This window comes from Eleginops maclovinus, chromosome 16 (assembly GCF_036324505.1).
Source record: "Eleginops maclovinus isolate JMC-PN-2008 ecotype Puerto Natales chromosome 16, JC_Emac_rtc_rv5, whole genome shotgun sequence".
NCBI lineage: Eukaryota > Metazoa > Chordata > Actinopteri > Perciformes > Eleginopidae > Eleginops > Eleginops maclovinus.
The window spans coordinates 12234810-12253233 of NC_086364.1; the positions used below are offsets into that span (position 1 = coordinate 12234810).

An 18424-nucleotide genomic window follows, 5' to 3' on the forward strand; every position below is an offset into this window, starting at 1 on the left:
TTGCCTTGCCCAGGGGCACTATTAAACCAGGTTAACTAAAACTATTAAACCAGGTTAACTAAAACTATTAAACCAGTTTAACTAAGACTATCATAACAAAGTGACAGGATGCAGACTGTCCTCAGACCAGTTTGTGGATCAGAAGCTACACTGCCCCTTTAAGATTTAGGATTTGGGAGTGACGCGGATATGAAAGCTAGTTTATCCCTCTTTCCTTCGCTATGAAAAATATTTGGACATACTGGACTAACGATTGCCAGCCCGTGTTAATTAGCTCATTATGAGGCTGATTTACATTATTTGTTGACGGAATCAGAACCGTAGTGCATAGTGTTTACGGCTGATTTTTCCGCTCGGGATTATACTTGCCAGGGCCGTCCTCCGAGCTGCTGGGATAACTTTGGAGAAGTTCTTTGTATTCGGGGTAGTCAGACAGCTTGGCCAACAAGCTGAACATGGACTGGGGCACAGAGCTTTGGGTGAGTCCATCATCTGGGGTGCTTTGCTAGTAATAGTTGTCAAGATGAAGATAATGCGATTTCTTAGATGGAGTTCTTCGAGAAAGTCTAGTAACCCTAAACGTTTTGTTGTTGAGGGATACATCTCTGAAGAAGGACGAGGCGCTGCTAAACGGTGCATTCACGAACACAGTTCCCTTCAAAGTCTTCTTTATTTTAAAGAAATTAAAACAGAAAGTGGGTTAGCTGATGCCCACTGCCGACCTATGCTACCAACATGTTGCTCTTGTGGAAAGGGAATCATCTTTGATCCACGTTTGCAGATCGATTGGATGTCTTGCAGGATTTTAATGTGTGCCTCAAGCATTTTATAATGATATCTGCAGTGCACTAAATTGTACTTAAATTCAAAATTATTGCATTTTCAGTTCCTGCCTTATTTTACATACGAATCACGTCGAAATCAAGACAACTAGAACAACAATCTAATTTATAGATATCATGTGTCCTGCTTGACTGTGAATATTCAAAACATGCTATTAACTTGGCAAAATGTGAATTTTAATGCCAGGCTAAAAACTGTGTGTGAACACAATTTATTCTAGACATACAACTACTTTGAAATTGTGCGGGTTGCTTTGGTGTCTCAGTGTTTACAGTCTGGCACTCCTTGCCTCCATGGCGATGAAATCTGTTGCTGTCATTTGCCTGAGGTGATAAAGTGCCTCATGTGTCCACCTGAGATTCCTGATTCCTGAGGTCTTGATTTTCAATTAAGGTGACTTGTTGAATTGAGTTCTTATATAAACAGATTCCCAAGGGCATGTTTTTGTTATCGGACTGACCAATGTAGCAATTAAAATGACCTGCTTCAGCTGGTCATTTAAAAAAGATGAGGGCTGTTTTCTAGGTCAAAACAGACCAGGCTACAGACGCTACAGTTTAAAAAAATATTAAAATGTGGGCCATTTCCTGCTAGTGACACTAACCTGAATTTAAACAAACCCTGTTGAAACATCCCACCATATAACATTTTACTATGATGACCGCCATCATGTACTGCTACACATTTGCAACAGTCACACATCTCACAACACTCACGGAACCTGAATATGTAAATTGGAGCATTGCAAAGATGAAGAGGTTGTGACCTCATTACTGAGTATCCCCCTAGGCCTCTTCCTCTGTCCCCTTTCCATCCTACATGCTGGTGAAAAAGACTAATTAGTTTTGCCCTACTTTCATTGAGTGAGAGAAACATACCCCAGAACTCATCAGAGGCTCTATCTGGGTATAGGAGGCTCTCCTGTTCATCACATGAAGTGGTTTTACAGAAAACCCTCTGCACAAACTCATACATTCTCTCATCAGTTGATGTGTTTATTTTGCTATTTTTCTCACCTGTCTGGTTAGTGAAAGCCCTAAAGGTATAATTCTGTTAATGTTTTGTTTTGGATCCCCTAAGCAAAGTCAGCTCAATGGCATCTGTCCCCTGATTGTTGTTAATCCATTGTCTATTTTAAGGTACAAGCTAGCAGAGTGCAAGATAAGTGTCTTAGCATTAGCTGTGATAGTGAGTGCTCCCAGACCAATCCTGAGAACTACAGGTCTGATCGGGCCCTAATTTTCTAGATGCCAGTGTGACTCAGGGCGGAAACTTCCACCCAACACTTGTAGGTTGGTGATTTTAGGTTGACTCCTTTTAAAGTAATGTGGCATTCACTTGACGCCATTTTCCTGGATGTATTGGAATATGTAGTGGACAGTTTGGATGCTTGCTAGGTTCTGATACTTTAAGTCCTACATTTAAAAGTATTATGTAGCGGTATTTTTTTTACCCCCTAACCTGAATCTGTGCCACAGAAATAGGTTGTGGTACTGAAGAAGTTCTATAATTACAAGGGTGCTACTGGATGTTCCTATGGAATGCGTTTAAATACGTAAAAGCTACTCAAAATGTCTAATTTATGAGTACAGGCCAGGAAAAAGGGCTTTAGTAGTAACTAAATAGCCAGGATACATGGCATAGTTTTACCGGAAACATGACATTTGCTGTTCACTAAACATCATGAGCATTTTAAAGTTGTTAGGAGCAGTTTCATACACCAACTATTGTGATTTATGGAAATTAGTTCTGTACAAACCCAATCTATTGGGACCTATAAAGATAATTCTGACTGTGGCTGCAATGGTTATAAATCAGCTGATGCTTGACAAGACAATGATTATGTCCTTGAAAGCTATCTCAATGTGTTTTTAAGACAGTTTAATGAGGTGGCGTTTCTATAATTGGAGCACTCTCGTTTTGATCAAGCAGTCAGAGTTGATTTATAGAGATAATCAGATGCTACTTTTTCTGCCATTTATAAAAGAGCTCATGAGCTGATACAAGGCACTTCTCTCCCAGAAATGCTGCACTCGACCCGAGAAGTATAATTTCCATACATAGAGGAAACAGTCAACTTGCATACCATTTGCCTAATATCAGAATGTGTCAGTAGATGTTTGATAAGTGACAGATTCACCTTTGTGTAATCAAACCGTAGCTTGAAAACATCCTTGTATAATCCATGTACACTAGAAGTTTAATAGTTTGATCAAACACAATCAAACCAAAATATAGTTCCATTCACTCAGATACATCCATCATGTAATCCTCTGATTTTTTAAAATATTTGCTTAACAATTTTTTGTTTTACAGATATGATAATCATATTATTAAGGAATAATATGAAGTTCTTATGCTATTCTTCTTCAAGTCATTTTAATGCAAAAGGGGGAGGAAATGCTCAAACATGGAGATTTGTGGCTTTTTTCTGTTATAATTAATTGAAATTAATGAAATGATTGAGTTTTTCACTCACAAATTTACATATTTAATTACATCACCGTGCAGTTTAGGAAACTGGGATGGACATGTTTTGCTCTTTCCTTATTTCTTATAGAAGAATTGATTGATATAATAATTAGAATAAAAATAATAAATATTATTTTTGGATGCTGCACTATTTAGGGTTGAAGACAAAACACCATTTGGTGATATCCCAGCTGTAAAACCTTCACAAAAACGACACCAACTGGCTGTTGCTGGCTGTCAATATTAGACCTCCCTGTTAACCTCCACAGTGTTTTTGGTCCACACCATAGACTGGTCAGATCGATACTTTTCCTCCGTAACTAATTAATCTAAATCGCTGCCTGTTGGTTAGATGTTATTGTGGTGATGGATTGCAGACCTCTGTCTTAACCTTTAACTGTGTTTCATCATTCATTTAGGTTTTGTCTCTTTTGTTTTACTTAAAGAGCAGGAAGAGTATAGAAGAATGTGACCCAACTTGTCAAGAATCGCTTTCGACATACCCCCTCCTCGATAGTAAAGTCAGCAGTACATGAAGCTTGGGAGAATTGTTTTCAGCGTAGAGTGTGAGAGGATTGGCTTAGATATCGTCTATCACTCTCTCAGACTTGTCAGAGCTTGAAGGTGTCGTAAATTTCTCTCCCAAATAAGGAACGAAAGGGGAAGAGAATCACAATCACCCTCGGTCATACTGTACAATATAAAAAGGAAAAGTCAGCAAACCCAGTTAAATTGGGTTTATGGATTTGAAAATATGACGTTACACAACAGGAAATTTTGCTGGCGCTTTTATCCATAGCAACTTACAATGATAGCATTCAACCATGAAGAAACACGAGTCAAAGAGCAATAGGGATAAACACATTTTTACCTTCGTAACATTGCCCTAAGGCATTTTTGCTGCATTCATGTGATGTCAGAACAATAAGAAACATGATTCCCAGATGCATTCCCCTCGATACCAGCATATTTTAAAAATATTCTGAGCAAGAAAATACAACATATTTTCTTTAAAGCATCCATGTGTTTCTGAAATACAACTTAAAGTTCATGAAGATTGTCTTCCCAACTTGGAAAAATGAGATGATCAAAGGAGCATGTGATATGAAAATATAAAATAGTACACCTCTTTTCTGCCTCTGACCTCTCTTGTGACCCCTTATACTTGCGACTGTCCTCCCAATTGTTTTTACAACACGGTTGCCAGGGGATTTAAAGCTAGGCGGGAGTTTAGAGGTCATTGCCAATATTTTGCGCACATGTGGAGAGTGTGGGTGGAATCCAACATGCAGGAACAAATGTCAACGTGCTTAGTTTATTACCCTCCATTCAAGATTATGTTTAGATGACCTCAAACTCAACCGAGAGGAGCGTTCAAGTTATTACCCAGAAGTCACCACATGTTCCATATCATGCGGAGTGGTAGCTTAATGTCTTTTCCTTATTTGTCTCACATGCTTCTTTATCCAGGACCAATATGACATCATTGAGAAGCACACACAGTCTGGCCTTGAGCTGGTGGAGAAGTATGTGAAATTTGTGAAGGAGAGGACAGAGATTGAGCAAAACTATGCCAAACAACTGAGGTAGGCCTTGCTCTTGTCATTGTTCTGCCTCGAATGCTTTGTGTGCGAGTGTTGCTCAAAGCAGCTTGTGTCAGCGTGTGTGTGTTTGCTTTTGTTTGTATGGGTGCATATTAAAAGGCTGTTTATGAAATATCTGTGGGGTCTTATGACTACTTTGGGACAGAATCTGATTTGTCTCTGAAACACAGGCCTCATTCTCCAGCTGCAGTGTGCTTGCTCTCTCCCTCTTTCTCTCCTCACCCTCCATGCTCCCTCTCCAAGTTGTGTCCCAGTCTCCAGGCCCACATCTGTTGTAGCGCTGAGCTCTGCCGGAGAGGAGAGGAAGTGGGAGCAGACTGGCACATGATAGACCGGATGTGGTTAGGGAGAGAGAGTGAAAGAAGGAAGAAAATCTATTTAAAATGTTTATAGAGGACTGCTGTTTTTAATCCTATTGTTTAAAATAGTCTGTAGTTTCATATGAATAGCTCAATTTAGTGAGCTTTCGTTAGGGAAAGTTGTAAAGCAGGTGTCTATCAATCTGTTTGATGAACCTTCACTTTCCACAGGAACCTTTCAAAGAAATATAACCCGAAACGAAGCGGCAAAGATGAACCAGAGTGCAGGTGAGCTATTACAAAGCATACCGCTAAGGAAAAATAATATATGTTTGCACATTTTGGGGTTCAGTATTTCCTTTTCCTTTTAAGAAAAGTCAGTTAGCAGCGAAACAATGTCAGCTTAAATTATTCTTACTCGGATAAACACCTTTGCTCTAATATCTTGTTGAATCTGCCTAAGGCACCAGCAAATAATATCACATTTCAAACACTTTTTGATTAGCCCTGTCATTAGTTTCAATCACGCAGTAATGTGCCATTGGAAGCATTCAAGGAAGTCATGAGCTTCTTATTATGTCTTGGCCCACTGCTGACTTATCTTTGAGCCAGTGTTTGTATCATATTATCAGTGGTCACTAAGTTCTTATTTCTCCACCCTTTCCTCTCACTTCCTCTTAAATGGTAGGTTGTCCAGCTACCAGTCTTTTTTGGACATCCTGAATGAAATGAATGACTACGCGGGGCAGAGAGAGCTAATTGCTGAGAACATGATGATGAACATTTGCATCGATCTCACAAAGTACCTGCAAGAGCTCAAGCAGGAACGGAAGATGGTGAGCGGACTAGGAGTGGATATTTGTAGCCACAAGTATACCAAAATATTGAATTAGGCATGATAAAAATCAGTTGCGATGCCTTTTCTAAAAAGCAGCTTTTGAAAATGTTCCCACAGCCTTACTAACCCCCCTCAAAAACAGCTCCATATATAGCTTGTGCACTTTGATGGAAGTTTGAGGCAATTAGCCCAATTGAGTGTGGAGCAACAACTATTATTTATTTCATTGAATAATCTACAGATTGTTTTATGTATTGTTCTGGTTAGTCGATAAAACATTAGAACACTAGTGCCCATCACAATATCCTTTAACTTCAAGTGACTTATCAAGTGTCTAGTTTTTTCCGACCATCAGCTCCAAACACAATACAATTTAGGAATAATAACCACGATTTCTCTATTATCAAAGTAGATTTTGATTTGTTTTCTGTTGATCGACTAATCGATGCAACTCTATAGTGTTTTCACTTGTGTGTGACTGCAGCGCCATGTTTAACAACATCCTGAACAAATGCCAACTGAGAATTTAAATTGGAGTCTATAGAGATTAGAAGGAGGAGATGCTAGATCTCACTGTTGTGGCAGGAAGAGGTCTCACTGGATTTCACAATACAGCAGCTGTGAACAAGCTCTCCCTGCAGATGTGATGTCTCAACACACACTGGTATTTGTTTTATTGTGTGTTACTTATGTTGTGTTGCTTTTGGAGGTTATTGTTTGTTCAGTATCTGGCCCTGCATACTGCTGTCTTTCTATCCTGTCATATGACCCACCTCCTCTCTTCTCACTCAGTCTATTTTTATCAATGTCTCCAGTATCTAATGGACGCCAAGAAGGCCCAGCAGAGTTTGGAAAGCACCTACAAACAGCTCGACAGTGTAAGTCTAGACACAGCATTTTAATATATTCTAAAATACATTTGCCTGAAGAGCAGCACGGTTCAATCCCTCTATAGGTTACATTTGATTTGTGTGATTAGCTTAACTGTTTAACATATTTCCTATTTTGTTGGGTCTATTATGAAAAGATCAGAAAGATTCCGTGTAAGCAAATGGCTGAACGTTCAATATGGTTGTTCAGACTGAGTAGAAAAGCATTTTATTCTCCTATCATCAAACCTTGTGATTTGGAGATTTTCCCACCCTTATCAGTTTTTTTTTTTGATAGAAAAAGGAAAGATTATTTTGTTCAAAATACATTAATCTCCTCACATTTTATCAAGGCCTCACCTAGCTGATTTAACTGAACACGGTCTTTCTTCTTTTCTCTCTGTGTTTTTCCTTCTGCACACCAGAGTAAAAAGCGCTTTGAAAGGGAATGGAGAGAAGCAGAGCGTGCCGCACAGTACGCAGAGAAGACAGATCAGGACATTAATGCCACAAAGGCGGATGTTGAAAAAGTAACAGGAGGGGGGGGTCTTAATTTTAAAGCTACTAACCATGATTAGAATAGAATCAGATTCATTTATTTAACCTGTGCTGATTGTGTGGTTCCAGGCCAAACAGCAGGCTCATATGAGAGCTCATGTAGCGGAGGAGTGTAAGAACGACTACGCTGCTCAGCTTCAGAAGTACAACAAGGAAAAGAACCAGTTCTATTTTAACGATATGCCTCTTATTTTCAATGTAAGTTAATTACATATGGCCAATCAACAATATTATTACCTTAAAGGTTTATTTGAGTTGTTTATATTTGGTATTGTAATAACTGCTATTGTGTGCCAAAGTATTGCTTAATGGATATGTTATAATTACATTAAATAACATTATTTCTGATATTTTGATGCTGAACTTGTTTTTATTCAGTATTTTGACTTTTGTTTCCACTATTCACATACTCACATCTGTTCATTGGCAAGTATAAAAATCACTGAAACTGGTGTTTTGTGTTCTGTAGAAATTGCAAGATCTGGATGAGCGGCGAGTACGGAAGGTGGCGCAGGGATACATCTTGTTCTCAGACACAGAGAAGCATGTGATGCCTATCATTGGCAAGTGCCTAGAGGGCATTACTAAAGCCGGTACTAATGTAAATGAGAAGAATGTGAGTTGTCTCAAGAAAATGCTAAATGGATTTTTTTATGTGCTTCATGGGTTTATGCAGCCCATTTGTTTTGACTGTACATCTGTTTCCATCAAATGTAGGACTCCTTGATTGTAATAGAGCAGAACAAGTCTGGCTTTGAACGTCCTGGAGATGTGGAGTTTGAGGATTACAGTCAAGGCATCAACCGAGCCTCTTCTGACAGTAGCCTGGGCACACCTAAAGGCCCCATGGACCTCCTGGGAAAGAATAGAAACAAAAACTTTTGGCTTTTCAGCAAAAAGAGTAAGGTAGGACAATCCATAATTTGCCCTTTATTATAAGTCATGTTTTTTTTTTTATATATATTCGAATGAAGTCGTGCAGTGAATGTAAAACTACAAGCCTCCCAATTCATGATCAGCAACAACAGGTCAGTCAGATTAGTGGATCACTCCTTGCAAGTCAATGTTAGTGTTTGAGCCACAGTGCCAGCAGGAAGGAGCCAGGAAATCCCCTCTGCAGAGAGCAGTCACGATGGACCTGTGGTTGTGGCTACACACACACACACACACACACACACACACACACACACACACATACACACACACACACACACACACACACACACACACACACACACACACACACACACACACACACACACACACACACACACACACACACACACACACACACACACACACACACACACACACACACACACGTATACACAACATTCTTGTCTCTGAAGCTCAGTATAATAATGCATGAATCTTCAATTTGACTTCAGTGAACTGGCACACACTATAACACTTCTAGAACAGGTCCTTTGCATGACTCAATCCCCTGACTGAGTGAATTAACCTTGCCCACCCGCTGAACACACACACACACACACACACACACACACACACACACACACACACACACACACACACACACACACACACACACACACACACACACACACACACACACACACACACACACACACACACACACACACACTCACTCCCTCTTTCTGCAGCGTGGTTTCCAATAGGTTGACTGGCAGCATTCTGCTGTGCTTGTGCATTCATCAGCACTGGGCCAAACAACATTGAATTTTCCTCTACAGGCATCCACAAACACACTGCCTCTATTATACTGTGCAGAAGCTAGCATTATGTCTCTCATCACAAAACAATTGGGATGACACCATGTTTGCCAGGTCAGAAAAACTGGATCAGATGTGCACTTTTCGGCAGTAGATGTCAAAATTGACATTTTTGTATTTGGTCTTAAGAATATATGAGAGTCAAGAGATCCCCACTACATTGCAAATCAGTGATTTTATCTCAAACAAGCACTCCCGCAGAGGTCTTAAATTGAACTGTTCATATGAGTAGCTGACCACTAACCAGCTCACAGCCCCCCCCCTCCCGCCTCAGCACTAAAGGATCCCTTCTTTCTTCCCTGCAGTGTTTGCTTGATCAGCTCCTCTCTTCTCACCGCATGTCTTACTGGCTGTGCTCTGCTGTGCACTTTTCCTGTTCTGTGTATGTGTGTGGCACACTGCTCTGTGTCATCGGTCATGCTCTCCCAATTAGGCCTGTAGAGCAATACGAATAGGAGGCAGACTACATTGGCTTGAAGGAGCTTTTGGTTTATGTCAGGCCGGTTAAAACACTCCCACTCTTAGCTGCTCTCCTGTACTTAGATTCCCATAACCTCAAGAAAAGTAGATGTTCACCTAGTGATAGAGCTGTACCTTTGGCTCTCAGGATTTACACAATGGAGCTTGTTTTAGGGCTGTTTTAGACATCCACTATTGAAGACTAGAAGGCATCAGCCTCTTTTGTAATTTAACTGATAGATCCCACCCCAACATGTTCACATCCACTTACAGCTGACAGTGAGAGGTTTGACTGGAGTTCGCTCCCAGCATTTTATCAAGAGGTCACACAGGGCATTCATAAGGCCTGAAACAATCTATATGCACAAATGAGTAATATGGAAGTCGAGCAGGCTATTTTTACCAATGCCACTGATACATTAATTGATATTCTATTTATATAGGTCAGACTCAAACAATGGAACAGGTTAATTGAGTTGATTTTAAAGAATGTTTCTTCCTCAAAAAGTGGGTCTTATTTTCATAACTGCGTTCATTAAAATCAGCTCCTGACTCATTTTCATTGTAGATACACGCTGCATCTGTAACAACTGTGCTATAGATAGTTATTATAGCCCAGCTAAGACATTAGAGCATAGCAAACACAATATGCAGTCAGTATATAGATAAACCCGGTTTCACCTTACATTTGTGGAATTAAATATAACTTACAGTAAATACTTAACAGTAAATGAATTAATAATTTTCAATCACACTGACAAATCAGTAATTAGGATATATTTGTGGACTGATGTGATGACCTATTAAATGAGTTTTGAATGTGTGTCAGTGTCACCATATCTCTACAATGAGGCTGGGGAGTAAGATATAATAACCATTGATGGGAAACTGTTACAATTAGAGACTTATTCTAAATATGTATTGATAAAACGCTCTACTTTACACTTAGGAAGGAATGGTTTGTAGCTGCTGCGGCAGTGGACCAATCGCACGTCCCCTCAATAGATCAAAACAGGTACTGCTTGACAGGAGAAGTTACGATGCAACAGGGAACGGGGTTATTTCCGTCTGTATCCATTACCGATAACCAGCTCTAGTTTGTGTGTAGGTGTAGGGTTGCTGTGGCTCTGCTGAGGGAGCTGTGGTCGGGTGCTCTCTGTCTTAACTTTGTTTTTCTTTTTTTTCTTTACATGTGTGTCCATGCAAGCCAAAAAGACAGTGTGTTTGTGCTTTCAAGCTCTCTGGGCTTGTGTCCTGAGTTTGCTCGAGTGTTGTCTTCCTGGCTTTGGTGTGCTTTAAGGTGTTGATGGTGTCTTTTTCTTTCCCTTGTCACCTTGTTGTTTTTGTCTTCCCCGTCTTCCCTCTATTTCTATCTTTCCATCCCCCTCTCCCCCATCCTGTACACCGCCTGCATACCTCACGCTCGGGTGCTGGTACTTCTTATCCCCCTCCAACCTAGCTCTCTACATCCACGCTCCCACCTTTCTCAACACCCCCCGCCCCCTCGCCTGCTAACGGACCCCCTTCCCCAAAGTTTGGCCGGGACCCCCTGTCGTACTGTTTGAAGGAGATCAATAAGACAGTCAAACCCAGAATCTCTTCCTTCAGGACACTCAGGAGATCGGTGAGTCACCAGAGGAGAAGGTTTGGGGGTCAAAAGACCCCCACTCATCAGGGTTCACACATCATACTGTATTCCTGCGTATGAAAGAATGACTGAATTACTTTTCGCTGTTATAATATTTATACTTTTTCTAATTATGTACAAGAAAGTTTTTTTGTGTAGGAAGCCAGAACCACTTTTAAACCTATTACGATAATTTTCTATACACATACTGTTTCTTTTTCCTTCAGAAGTTTACTCCAGAGAGGATCATGGTAATATGGACCACTAAGCTGGTGTGGGGGTCTAAGTTGTGTGACATGTAAAGATGGCCTCCTTTTCATTAAAACAGCTCATGGCATTTTAATAATTGACCTTATTAAACTGACAAAACTGCAAGAGTTTCTGTGTTTAAAGACAATACATGCAGCATACCTGATCATGTTATCTGGCAAAAGGCTTGTCTTGAGTTTGTATTGAAGAGGTGGCCACCTGGTGGTGGAGCAAGGGAGAAATGCTTGGTAGAACAGGAGGACACAATTCCAGAATTTTCTTTACACTTATTTTGGGTCACCTTTTCCATCCAAAATGTTGAATCTTTTGAGTTTCTTAATCAATAAAAAGTTATTAGATCGGTTACATCATATGTGTTGCTCTATGGTTGGTGTTCTTTGGTTGAGCTCTCTGTTGTACTTGACAGGCTTTATATTATTAAGCCTAGCAACTCAAACAGCAGGCTGTGTTCCTCCGGAAGTGTCTGTTTCTTTTCACATGGTTACTGTCGTTGTGAAATGGTGAGTCAATTTAGTGTTAACATGCCTTTTCCTGTGAACTCTTAACAGCCTACAGTAACAGAGGACTTTGGCCATCTCCCTCCAGAGCAACGCAGGAAGAGGTTACAACAGAAGCTAGAGGAAATTTGCAAAGAGCTGCAAAAGGAAGTAGATCAGAGGTATGTGCAATCGGGTATACTTGGATATTAATAATCATCTCCGTTGTGCACATCAGTGTGTATAACTCTGGAGCCTGAGTGAGTGTTTGTTTACGCAGTGCTAAGCTTTCTACTGAAAGTCCCCCCCCCCCCCTCCTTCCTTGTTCCTTTCTTCAGTGAGGCCCTGGGGAAAATGAAAGATGTTTATGAAAAAAATCCCCAAATGGGAGACCCTGCTAGTCTGGCATCCCAAATCAACCAGACATCCCAGAATATAGACCGGCTCAGAGGAGAGCTCAACAAGTACGAGGTAATTTTATGATGATGAGGTCATCACTAACCGTTATGAGATGAGCCCATTGAGGCTTTTTGTGATTTTTGTACCGGATTTGGTATTTCTACCTTTAAATGCATCACAATAAACAGTATGGTCTCTGCTTATTACTTTGGCTCTCTAATGTAGACTTGGCTTGCTGAGGCAGGAGGTCGAGGGGACACGTTGCGCTATAAAAGTCATACATTCAACAACAACGGAGCTCACGATGTTCTCAGGTAACACTAAATTCGATTAATAGACAGTGTTTGGCACAATAATGTATTGCCCACTCTTTACAGGAAACCTTTGCTTTTCTCTCCAGCCCTGATGGAGCTCACTCAGATGAGAGCACTCCTGATCCCTCCCAGGCCATCTACGCTGAGTTTGATGATGACTTTGAAGATGAGGAACTCACTGCCCCTATCGGGAAATGCACAGCCATGTACAGCTTCCCTGGTATGTCACAGGCATTTTAAGCTGTCTAGGATGTTTCTTATATTATAAACAAATATTTATAAACAATATAAAACTCTTTATTTTAATATTAGCGAGCAACACATTTTGAGATTAGGGGCTGGTAATTTGGCTGTAACAAATTAGTGCATTTACCAACCCCACGAGTGTGTGGTTAGCTTTGTTTTAACCTATTGAGTTTGTATGTGTGTATATATCTTCATATTAAAATGTGTTCTGTAGCAGGAACTACTAGGGTGTAATGATACACACATCTGGATCAATATAATGATTCAACGATCAACAATATAACATCATCAACGCATACCCAAACCACAATATTCTGAGTGGTGATATTGAGATCAAACAAAGCCTGAGCCTAAAGGTGGATGTGGGAGGGTGAGGAGTAGGAACTGGAAAATTGGCTACTGCAAAAAAAAATCCTGTGGTGTAGTCTTGTATGCATAAACTAGAGATATTTGCTACCACCTAGTGTGTCTCTCTTCCAGGTGCCAGTGAAGGGACCATATCTATGCAGGAGGGGGAGATTCTGGCTGTGGTAGAGGAGGACAAAGGGGACGGCTGGACCCGTGTCCGTAGGAACAATGGGGATGAAGGCTACATACCAACATCTTATGTCACCATCAGCATAAACAAATGACAGACATAATAGGAACAAGAGAAGAAGAAATGATCAATTCTCCAAACTGTATGCAAGTCATCCCATGGGACCAATCATGAAGATGCATCAGCACTATGGGCGGGACCACTGGTGTATCCAGGCACAGACAGGGATCCAAATAATGTGCTTTCATTTCTTAAGAGAAGTGCCCGCACTGGGCAGAGGATTGGGGCTGACAATTGGTTCCTTTTCCTTTCCCAGTAACCTAATCCACCCAAAACACAAGGTTGTTTTACTTTTTGATATCATGTCACAATCATTTTTTGGTTTTGGTAAAAACATTTGCATAAAGCTTTAGCACTATCATGGTACGAGTGCTCAACCTCAAAGCCTAATAATCCATTGGCTGCTAAAAGTGAGCTGAAGAAAGTCGATGCGGAGGATGAAGTGAGTGCTGCTGCCCTCCTATACACTGAGTGTTAATGCCAGAAGAAGGGAGATCCTTCACCTCTTTATGTTTTGTAGGCAGAAACTGACCTGCCTGTTCTCATTCATGTCACGAGTGCCACTTTTTTAGCTTTACTAGCACTTGCAAAGATGTATGGTGCTGTTACTCTGCTCAATGTCTGGGGTAAGATCTTGAGGGTGAGGTTCGGGAGAACTCAAACCTTTTGGTTTCCAGCATTTTGTGAGACCAAATGTGGACACAGCTCTCCCATCATAGTAAATCATATACACACAAACACTCTGGAGTTCAGACAATCACAGCCAAGTTTATTTTCAACACATACCAATAACAAGATATAGCTGTTACAACCTGAGAAATGTACTACAATTATTTATTACAGATGTGTATGTTCTATGAATAAAACTTAAGTTTGACAGAAGTTTTACTTTCAATTTAGGAAGGTCTCAAATTGTTTCCCCTTGCACACATAGTGGACAGTCTGTTAGCCACAAAAGGGAGTTAATAATGCACACTTAAAATCTGCTACATTAAGACTATTGTATTTATGTAATTAATAATATATATTTTAGCTATCACCACACCACTATTGTCTTATTAGCTTTTTTTAACCATTCAAATAAAGATTTTTACATCCTGAGAGGAAACTAAAAGTCTCTACATATGTTGCTAATGATGTTTTGTTTGGGTTTACTTCTCATCTTCTCAAGACGATCACATCCTGTTTTTTACATTGTTAATAAGCCAGCAAGAAGCAGTCTCTGCTAATGTGTCTCTGGTGCCTTTCTGGTTAAAAGCATTGTGTATATACCATGTTTGCATATTAGACATTTTGTTTTCTTAATAAATGTAAAGCACATTTCAAAGTAAAAAGTGGTTATATAATTTCTGGGCTTGATAAAGTTCAAATTTGAAGCTAACAGTGTGTTGGTTTTGAGGTGAGTACTGTCTCCTAGAACAGCTCAGTTAATTTATTGTCTGCTCCCCAGGACAGTTAAGTCAATACATGTGAACATGTATCCTTTTAAGTAAGGCTTGAAACTGTGAATCTTGAATTTATGGTTTCACTGGGGTGAAAAGAGGACCCATTTACTACGAAATGAATGTGGCAGTGGGTGGATGGAAGATTTTAGGTTATTCTTTTCAAACACAGTTTACTGTTAATTCTGCTTTTATTTTAATGAAGAACGAAGCCATATTTAAAATCCTAACATCCAAAACATCTCTGTGAAACAGTTTCTCCTTATTCACAAGGCAATCTTTAAAGTTCACCAAAGCTGACTGAGCTGTTGTGTGCGCAGAAATAACACAACTTAAAAGGTTTCACTTCATGACTTCAGTACATTCTCAGACGGTAAACCCATTTAAACTACAACTTTCTTAAACCACAAGTCAATCCATCTACATCCACCCTTTCTCATAAAATATTAATGATAGTTTACACATTCTGTTCAATGGAAAAACACTCACATGTTGCTCTGTGCTTTTTAGCACCATAACAAAATTGATATACAATTATTGTATTGAATAAAATAAAACCCTTAAAAACCTGAGGCTGCTGCTTGAGTCAATACAGGAAAAGGATGCTGCACAAGGAATATTATTCATTTTTAATAATCCATGTTTTGGCAAGGAGGTTGACAAATTTTAATTGCATCTTTACGCTGCCATTCTTATTCAGGGAAGACAGGATGGCATTATCCAACAGCTGAAGACAACATTCCAATACCTTTTATTTAATAAAAAGAGGAACACAGCACAATTCTTCCAGATGGCACAGAGTTCATTGCTATGCCTGTGACTTTCAATTGATCAAAGGAGGTGCTGGTCACTCTCAGTAGGTGGCACTGTTGCATCACTTCTTAGAAAAGTAGTGTAGATCTGAGTCTACTCTCCAATCTTCATGATTACGTTTTCAATATAGGCCATGTATTTGCTTAACCTGTTATTAAATTGCACTGGCTTCAAAACCATACTGTTTATACGATTAATTAAATAACAACAAATAGTCAGGTGCCCTGCTTTCACATTCACCTTACAACAGCAAACAAGTAAAAAAAAGGCAATGAAAATGAACTTGGTCAAACACAAGATGTAAACTAAATACATCCTGCCATATTAAAAGTCACTGGGTAGAAATAATACAGCTCGGCTTGACTACGAGCGCATGCAGCATTGGCTGTGACGTTGACTGACTGGTCAAATGACTGAGGAATCAGATCATCATTTGTATGCAAAGCCTTTAGTCTCAAGATGCGTGAAAGGTCAGCGTTTCAATAAGGCTACTGGATCCAGCCTATATCCTGCGTCTGCCTACAGCTGGGAGAGAACACTGCATCCTGGCACCTAAACTCAGCCTTGTGTGGACAGGAAAGGGTATTTCCATAGCATATCATCGAGTAACTCAAATTAAGAAATGTTGTGTGTTACACTGCTAGCACAAAACGTATGTAATAAACATGATGAACTGAATTGGTTAATTCTCAGGCAGAAATAGACCAATGATCTGTTAAATGTTGGCATAAATGTACCAGTGACAAGATCAATAAAGGTATGTGAAAGGTTTTTAACAGAGAGTATTGAAAAAACATAGGAGTTGATTGTTCATTTAATGAGTCAAGCTGTTTTTTTTGGTGTGCTTATGTGGCTACAGTGCGTGGCCCCAGGAGGAAAAGCGTATGCTTAGTGCTAATGTGGATCCTAATAAAGAAATAAAGAAACAACACCATCATGACTGAGGTGTGGACAGGAAAGCAACATGCTCCAGGGTTGAACTCACACAGAGAGGTACAACAGCAGTTTTCTGCCCTTTAAGAATCATTAAATATTTACCCTTTAAAAACAGACAACAGAGGTAATTGGACAATTTCACCTAGGCTGTCACAATCTACCTTACCTGTTGAAACATTTATTATCGCTCACCTCACAAAAGGGATTAGACTGGAGCAGCTCCACTGGTTTGGAACCTACATCCTGTAGAACGATCTGGGAAGATGCTTTGGCAAGAAACTGTGTTTACCATAGTTGTACAAAATGACACCAACAAGATAGCATCTCTATTACTGTTTCTCATATCTCTTACACGGTATTAAATATGATCTCTGTTTTATTCATTTTTTAAATGTAGGCATTCAAAACACATTTAATTTCTTCAGCCGTGTCCGAAAAAGATAAGGAATATTCATTAGCGTGTACATTTCAATGCAGAATCATTAAGGGTAAAGTATATTAATCAGGCTAATTTTATTCGTTATACATTATTTTAAATTAAACTATTTTCCGTGACATTGTATTTAAAATAAATCACGCGCTGCATAGGTTGAGCTTGGTTTCACTATAGAAATGTGAGGCTGAAGTATGTGACTCTTTCATCATAGCAGGTGATGTTCTGTGTGCTGATGGATACACAAAGCTTTGAAAGGCCTCCACCATCAAAGATAAACCTTGATGTTGGACCTCAGAGTTTGTTTATGTTCATGTGTTGGTTATATACTGGTTTTTGTTTTCAGTAGAAGCAGAGATTGAAGACAACTAACAGGGCTCACCTTCCTTTTCCCGGACCTTTCATAGTTGATCTGCTAATGTGCAACAACCTGATGACCATAAACAATCCTTTAATGTCAGTTGTACTATGGTACTATTGGCATAAAATGTGTACTGTAAACATCCATCTCTTGGCAAGACTTTTATATCTGTATTCTGTGTCAGACTCCATAACAGTTTAAATGATGTATTATAACTTTTTTATTATGCTAGGTGCTGCTGTTACAAAATAGACGATTATTTCTCCCTCTACTGCACCACAGGTGATTAAAGATTTAAGAGCTCGATCTTCAAGCAGTTGCTGCAGGAAAAAAGAAACAGTTGGAGGGAAACCTTTAAGCTTTTCGGCATCTTTGTTTGCTCCTATAGTATACAATCTCACTATACCATTAAGCCATTCCCAAATGTACAAGATTAGTAGGAAAATAATTTTAAAAAAGAATATTTCAGGTTCAGCCTAAGCAACTGCTTTGTGATATGATTATGTAATTCACTGTTTATTGTAACATTAATGTAGTGATGACAGTCCCTCAGAATATATCACTGCCTCGTGTTCACTCCTGCGGCAAAGCTTGAGGCTAGCATGAAGTATATTTACTACTTCTGTGCGCCCAAAGCCATTTTGCTGCACAAATGCAGAATGCCATATTGGAGGCCTTCTGCATTTGTGGATCCAAAGAGCTTTTGATTAGCTTCACCAATCAAGCGTATTTTCATTCCCCCATCAAGACTTAATCAGCTCAGTAGTAGGGCAACACTGCCACAAACTCAGCTTAATCACTCAAAGCAAATCC

General features: G+C 39.6%; 1 protein-coding gene across 4 annotated transcripts; it reads left to right on the plus strand.

Annotated features, from left to right (window-relative positions):
- Positions 1–199: 199 nt before the first annotated feature.
- On the plus strand, positions 200–15640 carry trip10a (thyroid hormone receptor interactor 10a). Of its 4 annotated transcripts, XM_063904100.1 has the most exons (16): positions 200–479; positions 4786–4901; positions 5450–5506; positions 5907–6054; positions 6872–6934; positions 7351–7455; positions 7553–7681; positions 7953–8099; positions 8201–8389; positions 11156–11320; positions 11551–11574; positions 12142–12251; positions 12408–12540; positions 12694–12782; positions 12869–13002; positions 13509–15640. In XM_063904100.1, exons 1-16 carry the CDS (start codon positions 456–458, stop codon positions 13658–13660), a joined length of 1785 nt encoding a protein of 594 aa, XP_063760170.1. In that variant the 5' UTR covers positions 200–455; the 3' UTR covers positions 13661–15640. The 4 variants fall into 4 exon arrangements, with proteins under 4 accessions (XP_063760170.1, XP_063760171.1, XP_063760172.1 ...); XM_063904101.1 differs by lacking the exon at positions 11551–11574 and having other exon boundaries at positions 201–479; XM_063904102.1 differs by lacking the exon at positions 11156–11320 and having other exon boundaries at positions 201–479.
- Positions 15641–18424: the final 2784 nt, after the last annotated feature.

What these genes read in the sequence shown, in the direction of transcription:
- trip10a (XM_063904100.1), top strand. Translation starts at nt 456, where the DNA reads ATGGACTGGGGCACAGAGCTTTGG. An exon ending in ATATGCCTCTTATTTTCAAT is followed by an intron (nt 7,682 to 7,952) that starts GTAAGTTAATTA and finishes TGTGTTCTGTAG; the next exon opens with AAATTGCAAGATCTGGATGA. An exon ending in GGAGCTCACGATGTTCTCAG is followed by an intron (nt 12,783 to 12,868) that starts GTAACACTAAAT and finishes TTTTCTCTCCAG; the next exon opens with CCCTGATGGAGCTCACTCAG.